The sequence below is a fragment of the Jaculus jaculus genome, chromosome 1 (assembly GCF_020740685.1).
Source record: "Jaculus jaculus isolate mJacJac1 chromosome 1, mJacJac1.mat.Y.cur, whole genome shotgun sequence".
Taxonomy (NCBI): Eukaryota; Metazoa; Chordata; class Mammalia; order Rodentia; family Dipodidae; genus Jaculus; species Jaculus jaculus.
In genome coordinates this window covers 291,711,107-291,729,905 of record NC_059102.1, presented here as the reverse complement: position 1 = coordinate 291,729,905, position 18,799 = coordinate 291,711,107, and the positions used below count along the sequence as shown (strand labels likewise).

The 18,799-nt window shown below is 37.7% G+C and overlaps 1 protein-coding gene across 3 annotated transcripts in view; it reads left to right on the top strand.

Moving 5' to 3' along the window:
- Hmcn1 (hemicentin 1) overlaps positions 1–18,799 on the top strand; it is a 453,131-nt gene that overhangs the window by 259,116 nt on the left and 175,216 nt on the right. For all 3 annotated transcript variants that reach the window (XM_045142289.1, XM_045142294.1, XM_045142284.1), the window contains exons 23-30: positions 1,895–2,022; positions 3,474–3,746; positions 5,035–5,130; positions 10,217–10,411; positions 12,623–12,753; positions 12,926–13,073; positions 16,003–16,129; positions 17,731–17,885. In XM_045142289.1, the coding sequence (XP_044998224.1) occupies positions 1,895–2,022; positions 3,474–3,746; positions 5,035–5,130; positions 10,217–10,411; positions 12,623–12,753; positions 12,926–13,073; positions 16,003–16,129; positions 17,731–17,885 (1,253 nt within the window). The remainder of the gene's footprint in view (positions 1–1,894; positions 2,023–3,473; positions 3,747–5,034; positions 5,131–10,216; positions 10,412–12,622; positions 12,754–12,925; positions 13,074–16,002; positions 16,130–17,730; positions 17,886–18,799) is intronic.

Genomic DNA, 18,799 nt, shown 5'->3' with positions numbered 1-18,799 from the left:
TTGAAAGAATAATTTTACTGAATTTTTTGAATAAAATATAGCACATTACTCAGTTATAAAAATTGAAGTTCTGTTGGTCCTTTCCCCAATCAAAGTTTATTTTCTGCCTTTTCCACACACTTGCTTCACAATGATATCTCCAAGTAACATAGGAAATGATTGTATTGGCTTAGTTTTATTTTGTGTGGGTTTTTTATAATTTTATACTCTAATGTATAGTATATTATTATTCTACTACTTGCTTTACTATGTCATTATGTGCTTACTATTGTACATATAGTTAACTTCATTCATTTTAACTAGCTTGTGCATGGTGTACATGCCTTCTATCCATTGCCCTATATGTGGATGGCATTGTGTTTTATTCTTTCTGTCTCTTGGTATGTGCATGCAAAATTTCTGTAGGATCTGTATCTAGAATTGCATTTTCTGGTCAGGGAGAATTTCTGTTCCCAGCCTTGTAGACATTGTCACATTGATCCTCAGAACAGTGACAGTCCTTTATCTGCCCCAACAGGGGATAGGTGGGCTACTTGCTGCTTCCGAATGGACACATGACATTGACTGATTTAACCTTTTTTGCTCTTCAGTGGACATGAAATGGAATGTTGTAATTGTTTAATTTTCACAGAACAGACTTCAAATGAGATGGGAATGCTTGTACCTGTTTGTTGGTTATTTTTGTTATCTTTGAATTTGCTTCATGATTTTCTGGTGACTTTCCTTTTCTTACTGAGTGTAAAATTTTAGTGTTTGTTCATGATAACATTTTTTTTCTGTTGTATATATTGAAAATAAAATTTCTAGTGTACTAGTTTTATCTAGGAACGGTATGTTTTGTTGAACAGAAGTTTTAAATTCCTAAGAAGCTCAACATAGTAACCTACTCTTTATTAGATTTGCCCTTATATCTTTTGTAGAAGGAAGGTTAGATTCATAATTCTTAAAATATTACTTGATTTTTTTAAGTTTTGTCTTTCATATTTTGAATGTTAGTCCACCTGATTTTTATGTTATACATAATATTAGGTAGAGCAATAATTTAGTAAGTCTTTCTCATTTGGAAAGACAACTGCCTAGTATCATTTTGAATATCCCATCCTTTCCTTATTGTTTGTTTGCTTGTGTGTGGAACTAGACTTTAACCCGGGGCTTTGTGATGCTAGGCAAGCACTTCATTTATGATCTATATTTCCAGCCTCTTTCCATATGTGTCTTGATAGTACACTAATGCTGCATGTGCTCACGTTACATTCTCATGCATGCGCAGTTCTTTTTGGAGGTCTCTGTGCTTAAGTCTTTATCCCCCCGTGCATCCTGAAGTGGGAGAACACTTTGTTTGACTCAGTTTTGTAAGAAAACATGATAGGGTAGGTCTGTGAAGCCTTTCCATTGCCCCCAAAAGACTTTAGCACAGTTTAATGTAGTAACATTTTCCTTGTAGTTCTGTTTTATGCACTGTATTATGATTTGATAAGAAGAAAAACTTTAAATATAGTTGGAAGCATGTAATTTCATTTGCCTTTATTGAAACACACTAAGTATTTTATGAAGCATTGCAAAAAACCATAAAATGTTTGAAGTAAGTTCAAAGATTTGCATTTGCTTTGTATAGCTGTAAACTATTGTAGCAGAGAGAGATGTATAATTTTTTTGGTAATTTTAGACAATTGGGTTATATTTAAAGGTAGAACAAAGCAAATTTTATATTTATAAAATTGTCAGTCGCAAGATGCTTATGGAAATTCCTGCTTTTTATTTCTAGACACTTTACAGATAGGAAGATGGTTTCAAAAACAGCTTATAGCCCAGTAATTTCACACTAAAGTACAGCTGCATAGAGGGTGTTTGAGTTCTCATGTTCTATGGTCTGATATGTGGGTTTTTCTTTTAGGCACACATTCCTCCCTTCTGGCTCAATGAAGATCACTGAAACTCGCATTTCAGATAGTGGGATGTATCTTTGTGTTGCTACAAATATTGCTGGAAATGTGACTCAGTCTGTTAAGTTAAATGTCCATGGTAAGTTTGAAAGAAAGCCTGTGGTAGCTTTATACCCTGTCCACAGGAAGCCCTTCCCCATTGTTTGTTCATGCTTAACCTCCACGTGTGTGTAAAGTCACCAACGTTTTCTAAAACACAAGACTTGCAATTTTCTTTTCATTTACTCCGAAAGTTTCCTCTGTTATCGATAAATAACCACCCTCCCTTTTTTTCTTTTTTCAGATGAGCTAATTACTTTTGGGAGTTCCCCCCCCCCAAACATATATAGTCACTCACCTCCCTCCATTGCTGTTGGTTAACAAGCAAAAAATGATGTGTTTGCATTGTCAGGAGTTTAGTGTGTTCTTGAGAGGAAGAATTTAATATTCTCAAGTAGTTTATTTAAAGAATTCATCATCAACTGAGAAATGTCTGCTTCCTGGGATCCTTTGATTGTTTCATATATCTCTAGCTAATGTTCTTTATTTCTTCAACTTCCACCATATATCCAGTTATTTATTCCCTCTGAGCACTGAGTATAAATCTTTATGCCAGGCACTGTGCAGATGCTAGACATCCACATATCACAAGAAGTCATCTCAGGTGGTATTTATTACCTGGTTACTCTCTTAGACCAGTAACTATAATGTATCCTGTTAACCTTGAGGATTGACATCAGATGAGAATGTGTCATTTACCAGCTCTAGAGAATCAGACATACTAACTCCTCTTATCTTTAGGGTTATTTTATAAAATGATGGTGATATTATCAAATTCGTAAGGTTGTTATGACTAACAACCCATTGGAAGTGTTTATTATATCCTAAGTTGAAAAGAAAGGACAGAATAATGAAGCTTTTTAGAGCTGTAGGGTGCATGAATTTTTAAAATTAGGTCCTTGTGGCTCAACTGGACTTTACAGGGCATAATGCAAGATCATTCCCCAGTGTTCTGATAAACTTGTCATTCAATTCTAAGAGAAGGTGGATCCAGGGGAATGATACAGGCTTTGTGTGATTTTCTTGAAAAAAAAAAATTATGAGAGCTTTTCTTACTGTCTAATTCTTTCACAAAAAATACAAAAACTAAACACATGGAAAGACATGATTTTTGTTTTACTTTCAGACATTATAGAGACTATCTTAACTGCCTTCTGAAAGGGTTTTGAAACATTGAATTGTTTATAAATTAAAGGAAACAACATTGCTAAATGCTTACTATTCAAGGTTTATATTTATTATTTGCCTGTAATTCTTTCAATGGACTGGTATTTTGACTGTAAAGTTCATTTTGCATGGATTACCAAGGAAGTAGTCCTCAGGAAGTTTATTGACTTGCCCTAGGTTACCCAGTTAGTGATTAGTGGTTTAAAATGAGATTACTTCACTTGTCCGTGTTACTTCTTGGTAAAGAGTTCTCAATTTCAGTCAGAAAAAAAAATAAGGAAACTTTTATAAAGTGGATTAATAATACTCAGTTATTGTTTCCAGTTCCTCCAAAAATACAACGTGCATCTAAACATATGAAAGTTCGAGTTGGCCAGAGAGTGAATATTCCATGCAATGCTCAAGGGTCGCCCCCTCCTGTGGTCATGTGGCGTAAGAGTGGAGAGACCATGCTGGTTGATGGAGTACAGCTTATTAACCATCCAGACGGGAGCTTGAGCATTGAGCAAGCCGTCCTCTCAGACACGGGTGTATACACATGCGTTGCTGCTAACATAGCAGGCAGTGATGAAGCAGAGATGATGCTGCATGTCCAAGGTGGGTTTTGTGTTGACTTTTGAAGCTGAAGTTGCTGGTGTGTGTGTGTGTGTGTGTGTGTGTGTGTGTGTGTCAGTCCTAGATAATGGTATCTTTGGCTCGGCAGAAGTTCTGGATAGAGCCTTTTTGATGAGACTTTTACTTCATTCCTCACCTTAGTTGATGTCTTGAAAATGTGGTTCACCATGCTCCTATTGATACTGGCTTTATCTTAATGTACGGAAGATCTAAATGCATTTCTCTAAGAAATAGGTATTTGTTAAGCTTCTGCCAGGTGGCCACCATGTTCTAGGCAGTAGTGGTACAGTGACACAGACAGTATCTCAGCTTTCATGAGCTGCTCCAGTGTCCATGCAGAAAACAAATAAACAAAAATGTCCATGAGGAGGAGTGCAGTATAGAAATTAAAATGGGGTGATAATTAAGAGTGTTGTCTACTTCAGATTGTGTGATCAGGCAAGACTTCTTTGAAGAATTGACATCAGGGTGATATGATATATTGATGAGTTGAGATATTGAGACTGACAGAAACTGGATAATAAAGCTGTCAGTCCATCCTGTCTGAGGGAATACCAGTAAAAGGCAAGAAGAAAAGTTAAGCATTATATAGTACTTTGGACAACACTTAGAATTAGTAATGACATTCTTCAATTCTTTTGGGATGAGTGGCTGGACCACTGATAGAGAACGTAACCAGTGTATGCATCCATTCACTCACCGATTCAGCAAACTACTGTGTGTTTATATTTATAGTCAAAAGGGAAGCATAAGAATTGACATTTATTTAATATTTTCAAAAATATCTCAAGTACATAATTACTACATTGATTTTTGTTCCATAGAGTGTCTGTTGGCTCTCGGGAAAATTCATCCAAAGGGGACTACTATGTTTGATAATAGAATCCCAATAAGAAATCTATTTATATAGTTCAAAGAAAGTAAGAGTTTTATGTAACCAGAGATCTCAGGATACAAAAGAACATACAGGTATGTGAGTATATGTACAGATCAGAAGGAAAGGAAAGATACAGAAAAATGGCTAGCATGACCATAGTACCTTCATTAAGGAAAGTACTTAAGTTGGGATTGTGAGAATTATAAAGTAATAAATTTGTCTGAGAAATTTTGAGTTTGGTTCCCAGGATCACATCTAGGCAGGAGGTTCAGATAGCTAGAAATATAACTCTTATTTAAAATAAAACTTAGGAGAAGCACAGTCAGCCATGCTTTAGGAGAGTTTAAAATGATCCAAGGGAAGTCTGAGATAATGAATTTACTTTTCTAATAGAACCACCTACAATGGAAGACCTCGAACCTCCTTTTAACACTCCTTTCCAAGAAAGACTGGCACATCAACGCATTGCATTTCCATGTCCTGTAAAAGGTAGGTTCTGCTTGGAGATATAGCCATTGTTGTAATGTTTCAATACTAGTCCAGAATTTGGCAGCACCCAAGATACCTTTGTAAACATTCCATCTACCAGTTATTGTTATAACATTTGAACATAATTGAAACTCATTCTTTTCAGACAGCAGCTCTGTGAACAGGTATTTTTCCTTCCCAGGTATTTAAACAATAGAAAGATCTTCCAATCTCAGTCTAGCATGTTTTCAATGAAGCTCATGTCCTTTCTGTCACTTCTTATTTCACTATTTTGAAAGAGTTTTCTCTTTAAAATGTGATAGTTCAGAATGCTTTCTAATCTCAACAGAGTATAGATTAGAATTACTCCCTTGTGTAAGACATTGTTTAGAATCTTCTTTTTCGATATCTACTCCCATCTGGTAAATCTGGGATCAGGATATAATTTGTATCTTTGAGACTTATTTAAAGCCCTTCCTTTCCTTGGACTTCTGGATTTTCTAGCCCATGTTTCTGTTGGAAGATTGCTAACATCTCTCCTCAGAGGGATAGAAAGAGGCATAGTCTCTACCGAGTGCTAAGTGTATGTTATGACATCCTGTTTCACACAGGCGTTTATCTGCAGTAACTCAATGAGTTTGTAGCAGTTCTGGAAAAGCCCAAGCAATGTCATTTACATAACCTCCTGGCGAATTCCTGGTGGCTGCCACCATCTTTGCTCCCACATGGGCCTTTTCTTAGCAGTTGGTTTGGAGGTGGTAGCAGTTGATGGCGCTCATGACTGCCTGTGTTCTGTCGCAAACATTTGCATCCCTCCTTAGTAGCTATCTCCAGTAACTACTCTATTTCAGTATTCAAAGAAGCATAATAACTTTATCTGACGAGCTGTCAGTCACTATTCTCAGAGCCAGTGCAGCTACAGCTAGGTCCTGTGAGGCTCACTGCCTGTGGACACCTCCAGCAGCATGCTTACTCCTTGGTGTACCTGGATCCTTTCCTACCAGGCTGGTTTCTTTGCTTTATTTCATTTCCACATTGAATAACAATATTTTCTCGGATACTTCTTTTTTTTTATCTGGAATATAATTCTTCAGTTTGTTTAATTAAAAGGGTCAGGTGCCCTTTTAATTATGTTTTGTCATCTTGGCCATAACAGTTTAAAGTTAAAGATAATGCTACTGTTGTACTTTGAAGGTCCATTTTCCTTTTCATGCATAGCTCAATAAATATTGGTGAAAAAAAACTGACTGAAGTCCACAAAGGAATTAGTCAGAATGCAGGTAGATCACTGGAGCCTACCAATTTAACTTCTTCTTTACCTCCCCGGTCAACATTTTGCAGTAAGCCTGATTAAGAGTCTCATTTTTTAAATTTTACCTCATAAATATTACTTCCATGGTCAATTTTATGAGATATTAATTCATTTTGAGTTCAGTTGCACTTACACATCTATATATTTCTATACATTCCATATAATCTGATAGAATCTAACCTATATATTCCTGTCATTCTTTGGTATTTATCTTGGATTAAATGCCCACCTTTTATATGTCTACCATACTTTAATATAGCCTTGATAACAACCTAATGTGAGATCATCTTGGCTTCATTGCATGAGCATTGTTTTCATGTTATAGAAATTAAACAAACTTTTAAATTCCCTAGTCTTGAACTTCACACCTTGTTTGCTAAATAAACACATTTGTAGAACAGCACTATTGTTTATTTCTAGCATTCCTTTATCACTTATTGTACATTCTACTGTATATTTCTAAATTTTAATTTATTTATGTATATATGGGCACATGTCCCTCAGCATGCATGTGGAGGTCAAAGGACATCCTCAAGATGTCTGTGCTCCACCTTCTTTGAGGCAGGGTCTCTTTCTCCTGCAAATGAACTCCCACACTGCAGCAAGCATCAGACTAGCTTGCTCACAAGCTTTGGATTTTCCTTGTTCTGCCTCCCATTGTCATAGATGCTTCAGGATCACAGAAGCATGCCACCACTTTGTATCCAGGTTTACATGGGTGCTGGGGAATTGAATCTGTGCTGGTAGGCTTTTGCAAGCAAGCATCTTTAACCTCTGAGCCATATTCCCAGCCTCTAACATGGTTTTATCATTTTCAAAAATATGCTTTAAATTTTATTTGTTTGAGAAAGCAAGAGAAGGAAAGAGGCAGACAGAGAGTGTGAGTGAGATAGAGAGAGAGAAAGAGAGAATGGATATGCCAGGGCCTCCAACCACTGCAAACAAACTCCAGATGCATGTGCCACCTTGTGCATCTGGCTTACATGGGTACTGAGGAATTGAACCTAGGTCCTTTGGCTTTGCAGGCAAGTTCCTTAACTGTTAAGCCATCTTTCCAGCCCAGTTTTTTTTTTAATTTAATTTATTAGTTTTCTTTTCAGTAAATACAGGCAATTTGGTACCATTATTTAGGCTCATCTGTGATCTACCCCCTCCCATTGGACCCTCCTTGTTGATGAAAATGGGTCGTGCATTGTGGAGTTATACCCAGTTATTGGTATGATAAATGTCTCTGCATATCATGACCCAACATGTGACTCTGACATTCTTTCTGCCCCCTCTTCCACAAAATTTCCCTGAGCCATGTTGGGTTCATTTTTGGTCTGCTTCAGTGCTGAGGTGTTGGGGGCCTCTGAGGCTCTGGCTCTCTGATTTGGTAGGAGTTGATTTTTCTCTGCGCTGGTCTCCTTCCCATTTGTGCTGGTATCCGGTTCACAGGAAAACATCACCCTTGCTTGTTTCGCCAGTTGTCCTTAGTTTCAGTTGGGCCCCTTTTGAGGTATGTTGGGGCAGCTCTCTTCTTAGGATCTGCATGTATCTGGAAAAGAGAAGCAGATTCTCCAACGGAGAGTAAGTTAGCACCTGGAAAATTGAGATAACACTTACTTTTTTGATAGACAGTTTGATAGGTGTAGGCCCTCTTATACCCCGTGATTGATGGTAGCTTGATATTGTAGAGTGGGCTTGTGTTTGGGTATGGTTCTGACTTGTTTCCCAGCTCCAGCTATGGATCCAGTACCACTGAGTGGATCAGTTAGCCAAATCAAGAGCAATTGGTTCCTCACCATGGCTGTGTACCACTATTGCACTTGTGTGGGCATCACATCAGGTTATTTGTTGCTAATTAGGTTAAACAATGCGTTGCTTGGACAGATCTTGATCATTTCCCCCAGTCGCCTATGTAGCACCTTCTGAAACTAGACACGCTGACTGTCTGGGGACTGACTCTCTCCTGGCTTCCAGCCATGTCATTCCATTTTACATGTCAGCTGCATATGGAGTCTTCAGCAATAGGGTCTTACCACTGGCCTTTGGTGGGTCATCAAGTACTCTGACAGAAGTCTGTCATTGTTTTGGGAAACCTTGTAGGTTTCTCTGATCAAAAGCTCATTGTGGATGGTAGGCCCAAGCTGCAAGTGGGGGTTACAGGTTAGTGTCCACTAAGAAATTGAGGAAAAACATAACTAATATACAAGAGTTAGAGAGGAGAGAGATAGAGGGGAGAGGGGGAGAGGGAGGGAGGGAAGATGTAGGAGATTTAGGTCAGTCTTGATCCTACCCTCTCCAGTGTCTTGTGGTTCAGGTGTTTCCTGTAAGGGTCTAGTGAAGGTTCAGCCATTTGGTCTGTCTTTTAGGAAGTAGAATTTTATGGTACCATTGCCATTTGGGTCCGGATTACTGTTTTCCACCCTTCGATGCCCTCCCCGCCCTCCCATCCATCCTATTGTCTAGTCCATGAGGTGCTTGCTGTGTATGTAAGGTATCTTGGGTAGATTCAGGTTAGGTGTTGTAGATGAGTGAGACTATGTGTTAATTTTTTTTCTGTGATTGGGTAAGTTCGCTGAGAATGATCTGTTCCAGGTTCAACCATTTTTCCTCAAATTTCTTTATGTCGTTTTTTCTTACTGCTGTATTGAATTCCATTGTGTAGATATACCACATCTTTGTTATCCATTCTTCTAATGATGGATATCTGGGTTGATTCCAGCTTTTAGCTATTACGAATTGAGCCGCTACAAACATGGTTGAGCAAATCTCTCTGGCTTTTGGTTTGAAGGTTTTAGGGTAGATGCCCAGTAATGGTATAACTGGGTCTGTTGGTATTTCTATAGTCAGCTTTTTCAGGAGTCTCCATATTTCCAGCCCAGGTTTTATCACTTTCTTCCTGAGTGTGTGTGTGTGTGCATATATAGATAGATATAGATAGATATAGATATAGATATAGATATAGATATAGATATAGATATAGATAGATATAGATATAGATATAGATAGATATATGCAATATATATATTGTTTTTCTTTTTTCAAGATAAGGTTTCACTCTAGCTCAGGCTGACCTGGAATTCACTATGTAGTCTCAGGGTGGCCTCACACTCATGGTGATCCTCCTACCTCTGCCTCCCAAGTGCTGGGATTAAAGGCGTGCGCCACCACACCCAGTTCTCCCTGAGAATATTTCCACTCATTCTGCTGGTCATAAATAGTCAGGATAAATTTTTCTCATTGCACTTCAACTTCTTTTTAAGACGTGGGCTCTTGTCTTTTGTTTAACAGATTAGACCTCCAAAAATAAGTGTGCCCAGAAATTCCGTGCATTTACTATTTGAGGCATTTCAACAGTCAACCATAGAACACAGTTTCTCCATTTTCCTTTTGCACTCTGGTTGAGAAATCTCATGGTATATTCCTATGACAGCATCAGGATTTTACTCTATCTTTGTTTCACTCCCAACTTCTCCCCACATCTTGTCATTTTGTTTAATAAATTGTTTTTCTCACTAGTCACTTTGAACTCAAAAGAAAAAAAAAGTGAACTCCTTATTATAATCTGTTTTGGATGAAAGCAGTGTTTATCAACTTTACACTAGAAACCACAGGTCTGAAGGCTGGCCAGGGTCAGATTCAGTAGATACCATAACCTCTGCACATGTACATGCCAGATCTTGAAATAGCACAGTACCGTAAGGTATAAACTGTAGCCATAGTAGGAGGCTTGCTTGTTCCCTGATGTATTTGATTTTTGACAAAGATTTCTAATTTTGTTATTTTAAAAAGGCTTTTATTTTTATTTAGGCACTCCTAAGCCAACCATCAAATGGTTACACAATGGTAGAGAGGTGACCGGCAAAGAGCCAGGTATCTCGATTGTGGATGATGGCACGTTGTTGATTATTGCTTCTGTTATGCCACATGACAATGGGGACTATATCTGTGTGGCAATCAATGAAGCTGGAACCACAGAAAGAAAATATAGCCTCAAGGTCCATGGTAAGTTATAAATGCTAAAACCAAGTCACTAACATGTAGCTGTTTCCAGTTCTTGCATGGTTAAGTATTTTGTCAATGTATTATTCCTCAATATCCATGGGAATATGTTAGCCAAAAGAGGACTTGTACTCTGGTGGCATTTATTTATTTGATTTAAAATTTCATGTAATTATAGGCTGTGATTTTGTGTCATCCAAAATTGAGTCTGATAGAAAAAGATTCATAGTTAGAATCTGTTGTCCCTTGACTGAGCCATGTATGTCCCATTCCTGGGGGCAGAGAGAGCACTCAGTCTTGGAAACCTGAGTGTGTGTTCAGGTGTGGCTTCTCCGAGATTTGAGGCACATGTAAGGAAATTTGGATCTGCTATGTTTCATTTCTATTTTACTTATGAAAAGACCACATATGGGGCTTGGGAGATAGCTCGTTAATAAAGTGTTTGTCTAGCTAACAGGAAGATCTGAGTTTTATCTCAAGTCATATAACAAAAGGTAAGACTTGGTGGCACACACCTGTAATGACAATGCTGAAGAAGCAGTAGAACTCTTGGGGCTGTGTGGCTAGTTAGTCAAACTAGCTTGGAATGCCCCAAACCAATGAGAAACTCTGCCTCTTCCTCTAAGAAGTGGACTGAATTCCTGAGAAAAAAACAAACACCCAAGCTTGCCCATGGCCTACACACACATATGTGCACATATGCACCCCCCCCACACAAAAAGGCCATGTGTAATACATATAATAGAACATTATACTCACTACTTATGTCTAGTGTTTGTAACAGAAAAATATCTTGGAATTTATTTAAGATTCCTAATTCATTTTTGTGTGTGCATGTGTATGCATGTGGGCACACATGTGAGTGTGTGCGTATATATGCCTGAGTGTGCATGTCTGTGTGGTATGTATGTGCATGTGGGTGTGTATGGCTGCTAGAGGTTAATACCAGGAGTTTTCCTTGACCATTGTCCTTTTCATTTTCCTAAGGCAGGGTCTCTCATTGGAGCCCAGAGCTCACCGATTCAGCTAGTCTAGCTAGCCTGCCTGCCCCAGGGATCCCCTGTCTCTGCCTCTCATACACTGGGATTGCAGGTGGCAACCATGCAAGGCCAGCACCCACCTGAGTGCTGGGAACCATCACTCCAGTCCTCATGCTTGCAAAACAAGTGCTCTATGACTGAGCTATATCTCCAACCCAGTGATAAGTAACTCTCATCTATTAGATAAGATACTCAATCCTGTCAGGAAAGTAGTGAGTCCCAACATGACTTAAGACCCTACAAGCTGATCTTCTGATTAATATGTGAAATAGAACCTATACTAGATCAATCCCAACTTTCATCCTTAATCTAAAACCCAGAAATAAAGTAAAACATTCAATAGGAATTTTTATTTATGAATACACTGGTTAAGCTAGGTGTGGTGGTGGTGGTGTATGCCTTTAATCCCAGCACTTGAGAGGCAGAGGTAGGAGGATCCCTGTGAGTTCAAGGCCACCCTAAGACCACATAGTGAATTCCAGGTCAGCTTAGGATAGACAGAGACCCTAAAAAACTAAAACTAAAAACTAAATAATTAAGTAAACTGGTTACAACTTCCATCTTATAAGAAAGCATATGCTGAATTTTGGAGCTATCATACATAACTCCAAACTTATCTTCCAGAAAACTTTCTTGTGTGTGCATGTTGAACTCTAGTGTCATTTCCCATGTGCTGACCATCTTTTTTAAGAGACAGGGTCTCTTGGCTGGGGATATGGCTCAGCAGTTAAAGGTACTTGCTTGCAAAGCCTAATGACCCCAGTTCAATTCCCTAGTATTCACATAAAGCCAGATGCTCAGTCTCAATCTCTCTCTCTCTCTCTCTCTCTCTCTCTCTCTCTCTCTCTCTCTCTCTCTCTCTCCTTTTCTCTCAAATAAATAAAAATATTTTTAAAAAAGAGATAGGGTCTCTCACTGGCCAGGAGCTTGCCTAACTAAGCTATACTGACTGGTCATTGAGCCCCAGGGAATCAGTGTCTTCACTTTCCCAGCACTGGGATTACAAGCATGCACTACCACACCTCGATTTTTCTTGCATGAATTCTGGGGATAAGACTGGGGTCCTCATGCTTCCAAGGCTACCTCCCCAGACCATATAAAGGACTTTATAGAGAAACTTGCTAATTGTAGTTATAAGAATATCTATCTAGTCATGACTCCTCTCTGTTTACAGTTCCTCCAGTAATTAAAGATAAAGAACAAGTAACAAATGTGTCAGTTTTGGTCAACCAGCTGGCCAGTCTTTCTTGTGAAGTGGAAGGTACTCCGTCACCCATCATTATGTGGTATAAAGGTGGTGTTCAGGTAAATGGAGATATCCAAATATGGACAATTGTTTTTGCCTCTGCACCTGAACTAAATTGTTCAGATATGAATTTCTGCCTAATAGCAATAATTAAACAACACCTTATTTCAGTTTGTAATGAGAGATTTTGTATTAGGTTTGTAAATGACACTACCATTTTGGCTCTTACAGGTGACTGAAAGCAACACTATTCAGGTTGTAAACAATGGGAAAATACTGAAGCTCTTCAAAGCTGCTGCAGAAGATGCGGGACAGTATTCCTGCAAAGCCATCAACATTGCAGGCACCTCTCAGAAGTACTTTAGTATAGATGTGCTAGGTAAGGAGAAAACTTTTTTTAAAAGCCTACAATTGAGATAAATTTCTGACTGCATGATCAAATGAAGGTATAAGAAATAAAGTGATAGAAGTACCATTTGTTTCACCCTATCATTATCATTTTTGTTTTTAATTTTGAATCACTAGTATCATATTATATGGAAAGTTTTATTGTTTATAATGCAGACAGGACTGATTCATTTGCCTCAGAGTATCACATACTTAAAAGTGGTACTATATGTGTCAAGGTATAAATAATTACTGTTACTGTGGTCAATTTCTCCAGGTAGGTAGACAGGAAATATTTCTTCGTAACAAAGATACATGTAAAAGTGGGGCTGGAGGGCTGGCTTAGCAGTTAAAGCACTTTCCTGCAAAACCAAAGGACTCAGGTTCAATTCCCCAGGACCCACACAAGCCAGATGTACAAGCTAGCAAGCACATGCATCTGGAGTTTGTCTGCAGTGGCTAGAGGCCCTGCATGCCCATTCTTTCTCTCTCTCTCTCCCTGACTATTTCTGTATCTCTCTTTCAAATAAATAAAATATTTTTTAAAAAGATATATGTAAAAGTGGCTATGTGTGTGTATGTGTATGCATATGTGTGTGTATGTATGTATATAAGTAGCTCTATGTTTCAGAGTATAATTTGAATATGCTGTGGATATCTCCTGAAGCCGGGAGGCTGTACATCAGCTGTAGAAGGTCATAAATCCACTTTCCCTGCATTTTAGTTAATAATTGTAGTGAAACGAGCTGTAGTTTTAATTAAGGGAAGTTAATTCTGAGACCAGAAAAGAACTCTTAAGAGCTGGAAGAGAGTATCGAGAGTGGGTAGCCATGCAATAAAATGGAATATAAATCATTTTAATGCCCATTAGTTTAAAATGTTGATGAAATTATACCTGATACTTTAAGATCACTTTTTAATAAAGTGACTTTCACCTTTCTTCATATTGTGCTCATAAAAATTGGCATGGAATGTGTGAGTCAGTAGTAGAAGTAAAGCCTAGATGTAATATATTCACTAAAAGCATTCATAAGAACAAAAATAGTCTCTTGCCTTGGTCTCCCCAAAGCTTGAAGTACTTTGAATTTTTCTTTCCCAAGTTACCATTGTTATATTTAACTATAGGACATGCAAACACGCTTAGTAATCTGTTTTATCACTCATCTTACTGGCCTTATTTTGGCATTCATTCCCTTATTAAATCCTTCTGTGTGCTGATGATTCCCAAACTTTTTACTTCCAACTCAGATTTTTTTAACTATAATGAATGATATCTTGATTTGACCTTAGTGTATTTTAATTTGTTTTTTATTTATATATTCATTTATGGTTTTTTAAACAAGATTTTACTAGCTAGACCATTTTGGCCTGAGATTGCTAATGCTCTGCCTCAGACTCCCAAGTGTTTGGCTTATAGATGGTCCCAATGTGCCCGGCTTTCTTTAGTACATTGACTTGAATAACTTCATCATATTACATTGAAAAGTTCAGCGCAGGAAAGCCCCACTGAACATCAGTGTAAACCTTGGCACCACTTCTGAGTGACCTATGCCTTCATCCATCTCCTTGCTTTTCTCAGAACTTCTGCAGTCTACCTATATTCTGTTGTCTGCTTCCTAATCTGGGTTGAATTACCTACTTCTTCTTCCTTTTGTTTTTTTTTAACCTACTTCTTATTCCATTGTGAAGGTATGATGTAATTTATTATGCTTCCTACATGTTCCTCTGCATTCGCTCTTTGCCCCTCTAATTCACTGCTTGCTTAGCAGCCAGAGTACTCTTTTTCTGAGGTAAGCCCAACAGACTGACCTCTTTTATGAGATAGAGAGAAAGAGAGAAGGAAGGAAGGACGGGCATGCCAGGGACTCTAGCCACCATAATTAAACATGCTCCACCTTGTGCACATGTATAACCTTGTGCATGTGTTACCTTGTGCATCTGGCTTACATGGGATCTGGGGAGTCAAACATGGGTCCTTAGGTTTTGCAGGCAAGCACCTTAGCTGCTAAGCCATCTTTCCAGCCTCAATGTATTCCTAAACTACAAATCTAATCACACCTCATCTCCTCTTTACTAAACCTTTCAGAACACAATTGCTTTCTGATGATGAAGATCAGACAACTTAACAGGATATCTTTCTTATGCATGATAATTCCGAGGATAACAAATTATCATATCTCTTATTCATTCTATATTTCATACCAGCTTTAGTATAGGCATCCATTAAGGTACACATGGCATTCTAAGATTGCTGTACATATAGCAATAGTGCACATGAGTATTTCCATTCACTCCCATTCTCCGAGTTTTACATATGAGTTTACCAAGTCTCAAAATGAATTCTGTATTGTCATGATTCTTATAGGTAACTGTCCTTCTAAGTAATAGTTCTGCATGAATTCCTCTATTAAATTTAATACTAATGAGGCTAGGAATATGGCCTAGTGCATAAAGTGAGTGCCACACAACTACTAACTACTCTGGAGTACCTGAATTTAGATTCCAAGACTCCACACAAAAGTCAGAAGCTGGGTTGGGCTTCTGGAATCCCACTGTGTCTACCGCAACACGGGAGGCAGAGACAGGAGAATTTCTTAGAAACTCATGAACAGAGCAATGAACAGCAATGACAGACCCTTTCTCAAGTAAGGTGTATGGCAAGGTCTGATCCAACAGTCTTTATACATGTGTCTTACACACATACACACGCACACACACCAAATGAATTTTTTAAAATTATAATTTAAAAAGTTACCATTCAGTATACAAATGCAATATGAAAAGAAGCTATTGTGTGATACAGTATTTATATAAAAGATATTGTTGAAATGCTATGAACTAATTGATCATCTGTTTGTCTTTCTTCAGCTCTTTGTATGAAGTCATAAACATATATTCATTATAAAATGTCTTTGTTCAAGTTCCACCCACTATAATAGGTGCCAGCTCCCCAAACGAAGTGTCAGTTGTCCTCAACCACAACACAACGCTGCAGTGCCTGGTCAAAGGCACGCCCTTCCCTGATACTCACTGGTTCAAAGATGGCAAGTGAGTATCTTTCCTATACTTGGTTCAGGGCTCTAATTCATAGGAACAGATGTGTGCATGCATTAGGTGTACTTCCCTTTTAATCACTTGAACACAGAACGTGAAGGAGAAATAATATTGTTCAAAACAGTCTTAAAGTCATAATATCTTTCATCCCTTTGAATAACAAATCTCTTTAGAAATTTTGGGAATTTATTTTAGAATCAGATGAATTCAAACTTATATACTAAAGTTGTTTGTGCAGAGATTAACAGTGAAAATTTTAAGAATAAAATGCAGAGATAATTATGTCTTCCCATGGGACTATTTGTTTAAATTTTTAGGTTACCCACATAATTTACATTCATTAAAGTCATGAAAGTTTCATAGAATTAAGTAACATTATAGAGTATTCTCATCCTTTAAACACTTAAACTGAATTAAATCATGGCATTTTTTCTTCCTAACTTTTTTTTAAAGTATTTATTTTTATTTTTATGTATTTATTTGAGAGCAAAGGACAGAGAGAGAAAGAGGGGGAGAGACAGAAAGAGAGAGAATGGGTGCACCAGGGCCTCCAGCCATTGCAGACGAGCTCCAGACATGTGCGCCCTCTTGTGCATTTGGCTAACGTGGGTCCTGGAGAATCAAGCCTTGAACCAGGGTCCTTAGGCTTCACAGGCAAGCACTTAACCACTAAGCTATCTCTCCAGCCCTCTTCCTAACTTTTGAGAGCTTTTTATAATACGCCATACCAGAAATGGTGAAAGTTGATCCTATAGAAAATCAAATGTCTTTTCCAATTAGCATATAGACTGTCTAGTGGCATGGTTCATTACCATGTGGCTCAGTCACTGCAAGTTTTAAAAAGCTAGGCTTTAAGTCATCCTAACAGGAGGTAAATGAATTTCAAAATAATGATTCTTAGGATATCATAGACTTTAATAACCATGATTTCACAAGTATTAAAATAAGTTGCAATTGCAAAAGACTTACTTGACATGTGATCTACTACTAGCAAAATTATCTTTTAAGTATTTATAGCTATAAAACATTTCTATTTATTAAAGTACATTAATAAAGCATGCATCTCTATTAAAATAGATATTTATACAATGCATTTTTAGAAAAGTTGGCACAGCTACCACCTATATTAAATAATAACCATACCTTCTCTTATGCATCCTTTTCCAGATATCATAATGATACTGGCTTACAAATATATTTTTCAGATGGAAGTTCCCATAATGTAATATCAAACTTAATTTTCTTTTCCAGAAAAATGGTACAAATTTGTCTTTGTAAACCAAAAAAATACAAAGTAAATAAGAACAATAACAATGGCGAATGAATGAAATAACTCTACATGGCTTCTTTTATTATTGCTAAAGAATTTAAGATTGAAATGGGAAATTTTCATCTCCGAGTGATGGTTATCTAACTTCCCTCAGAAAAATGGCATAATAATTTCATTTTCCTGAATAAGAACCCTAATCACGTTGCATTTTTGTAATCAACATTGATTCATAGTTTAACTTCATACTTAACTGTTTTGTCCTAGTTAATGAGAAGGAACATAATGAAATTAAAATGAATCTATGCAATGAAATTGCCTTTTTCAGGCCTTTATTTTTGGGAGATCCTAATATTGAACTTTTAAGCAAAGGACAAGTTTTACATCTGAGGAATGCACGTAGAAGTGACAAGGGGCGCTACCAGTGTGCTGTGTCCAACACAGCTGGCAAGCAGGCCAGGGATATAAAACTGACTGTCCATGGTAAGTGCAATTTTCTCGTACTTTCATTACGATCCACCTCCTTATGGATTGAAAACTAAGGCTTCCTCTAACATGCATGGCTCCTTTCCTCCATGTTGAATACTTGGGCATTCTACTCAGCACAAAAGCAAGAGTAGTCTGCCTTCATGGTTTAGACTAGGATATAGCATGCAGTTCTGGTGCACTTGAATCATTATCTATGAACTGGTTTAGTGATTTTGATATGGCTGAAAATTTCCCAATGGGTGAGTATAAGCATAAATCAAACACCTAAGTTCTTAAAAGGGTAGAAAATAACTTCAGTAATTCTACATACACATAAAATACATTGAAGATAGTGATATGCAATTCAGTCATTCTGCGTTGATTTCATCCTGGCCTTTGTCCTGACCACATGATGTTATTTTAAATACTATGTGTTTATGCTACAATTTTCTCCTTTATGTTGCCACTGGAAATAATTTAGTCCTTATTTTCATTCAAATTTTCCACAGCAACCAAAGAGGATGATGGTCAGTCTTTTTAAAATTTTTTTTTAATTTTTATTTATTTATTTGAAAGTGACAGAGAAAGGGGCAGAGAGAAAGAGATGGAGATAGAGAGAGAGAGAGAGAGAGAGAGAATGGGCACGCCAGGGCTTCCAGCCACTGCAAACAAACTCCAGACACATGTGCCCCCTTGCGCATCTGGCTAATGTGGGTCCTGGGGAATCGAGCCTCAATCCAGAGTCCTTAGGTTTCACAGGCAAGTGCTTAACTGCTAAGCCATCTCTCCAGCCCCATGGTCAGTCATTTTTTATGATTGGATCCATAAGTTGGCACCTGAGTATTGTATTGTAGGCACAGAAGACTAGAACTCTGTGGACTAGTACTGCATACTGTGCCTTTACTCAGTGCCACATCATCTCCCTTTCC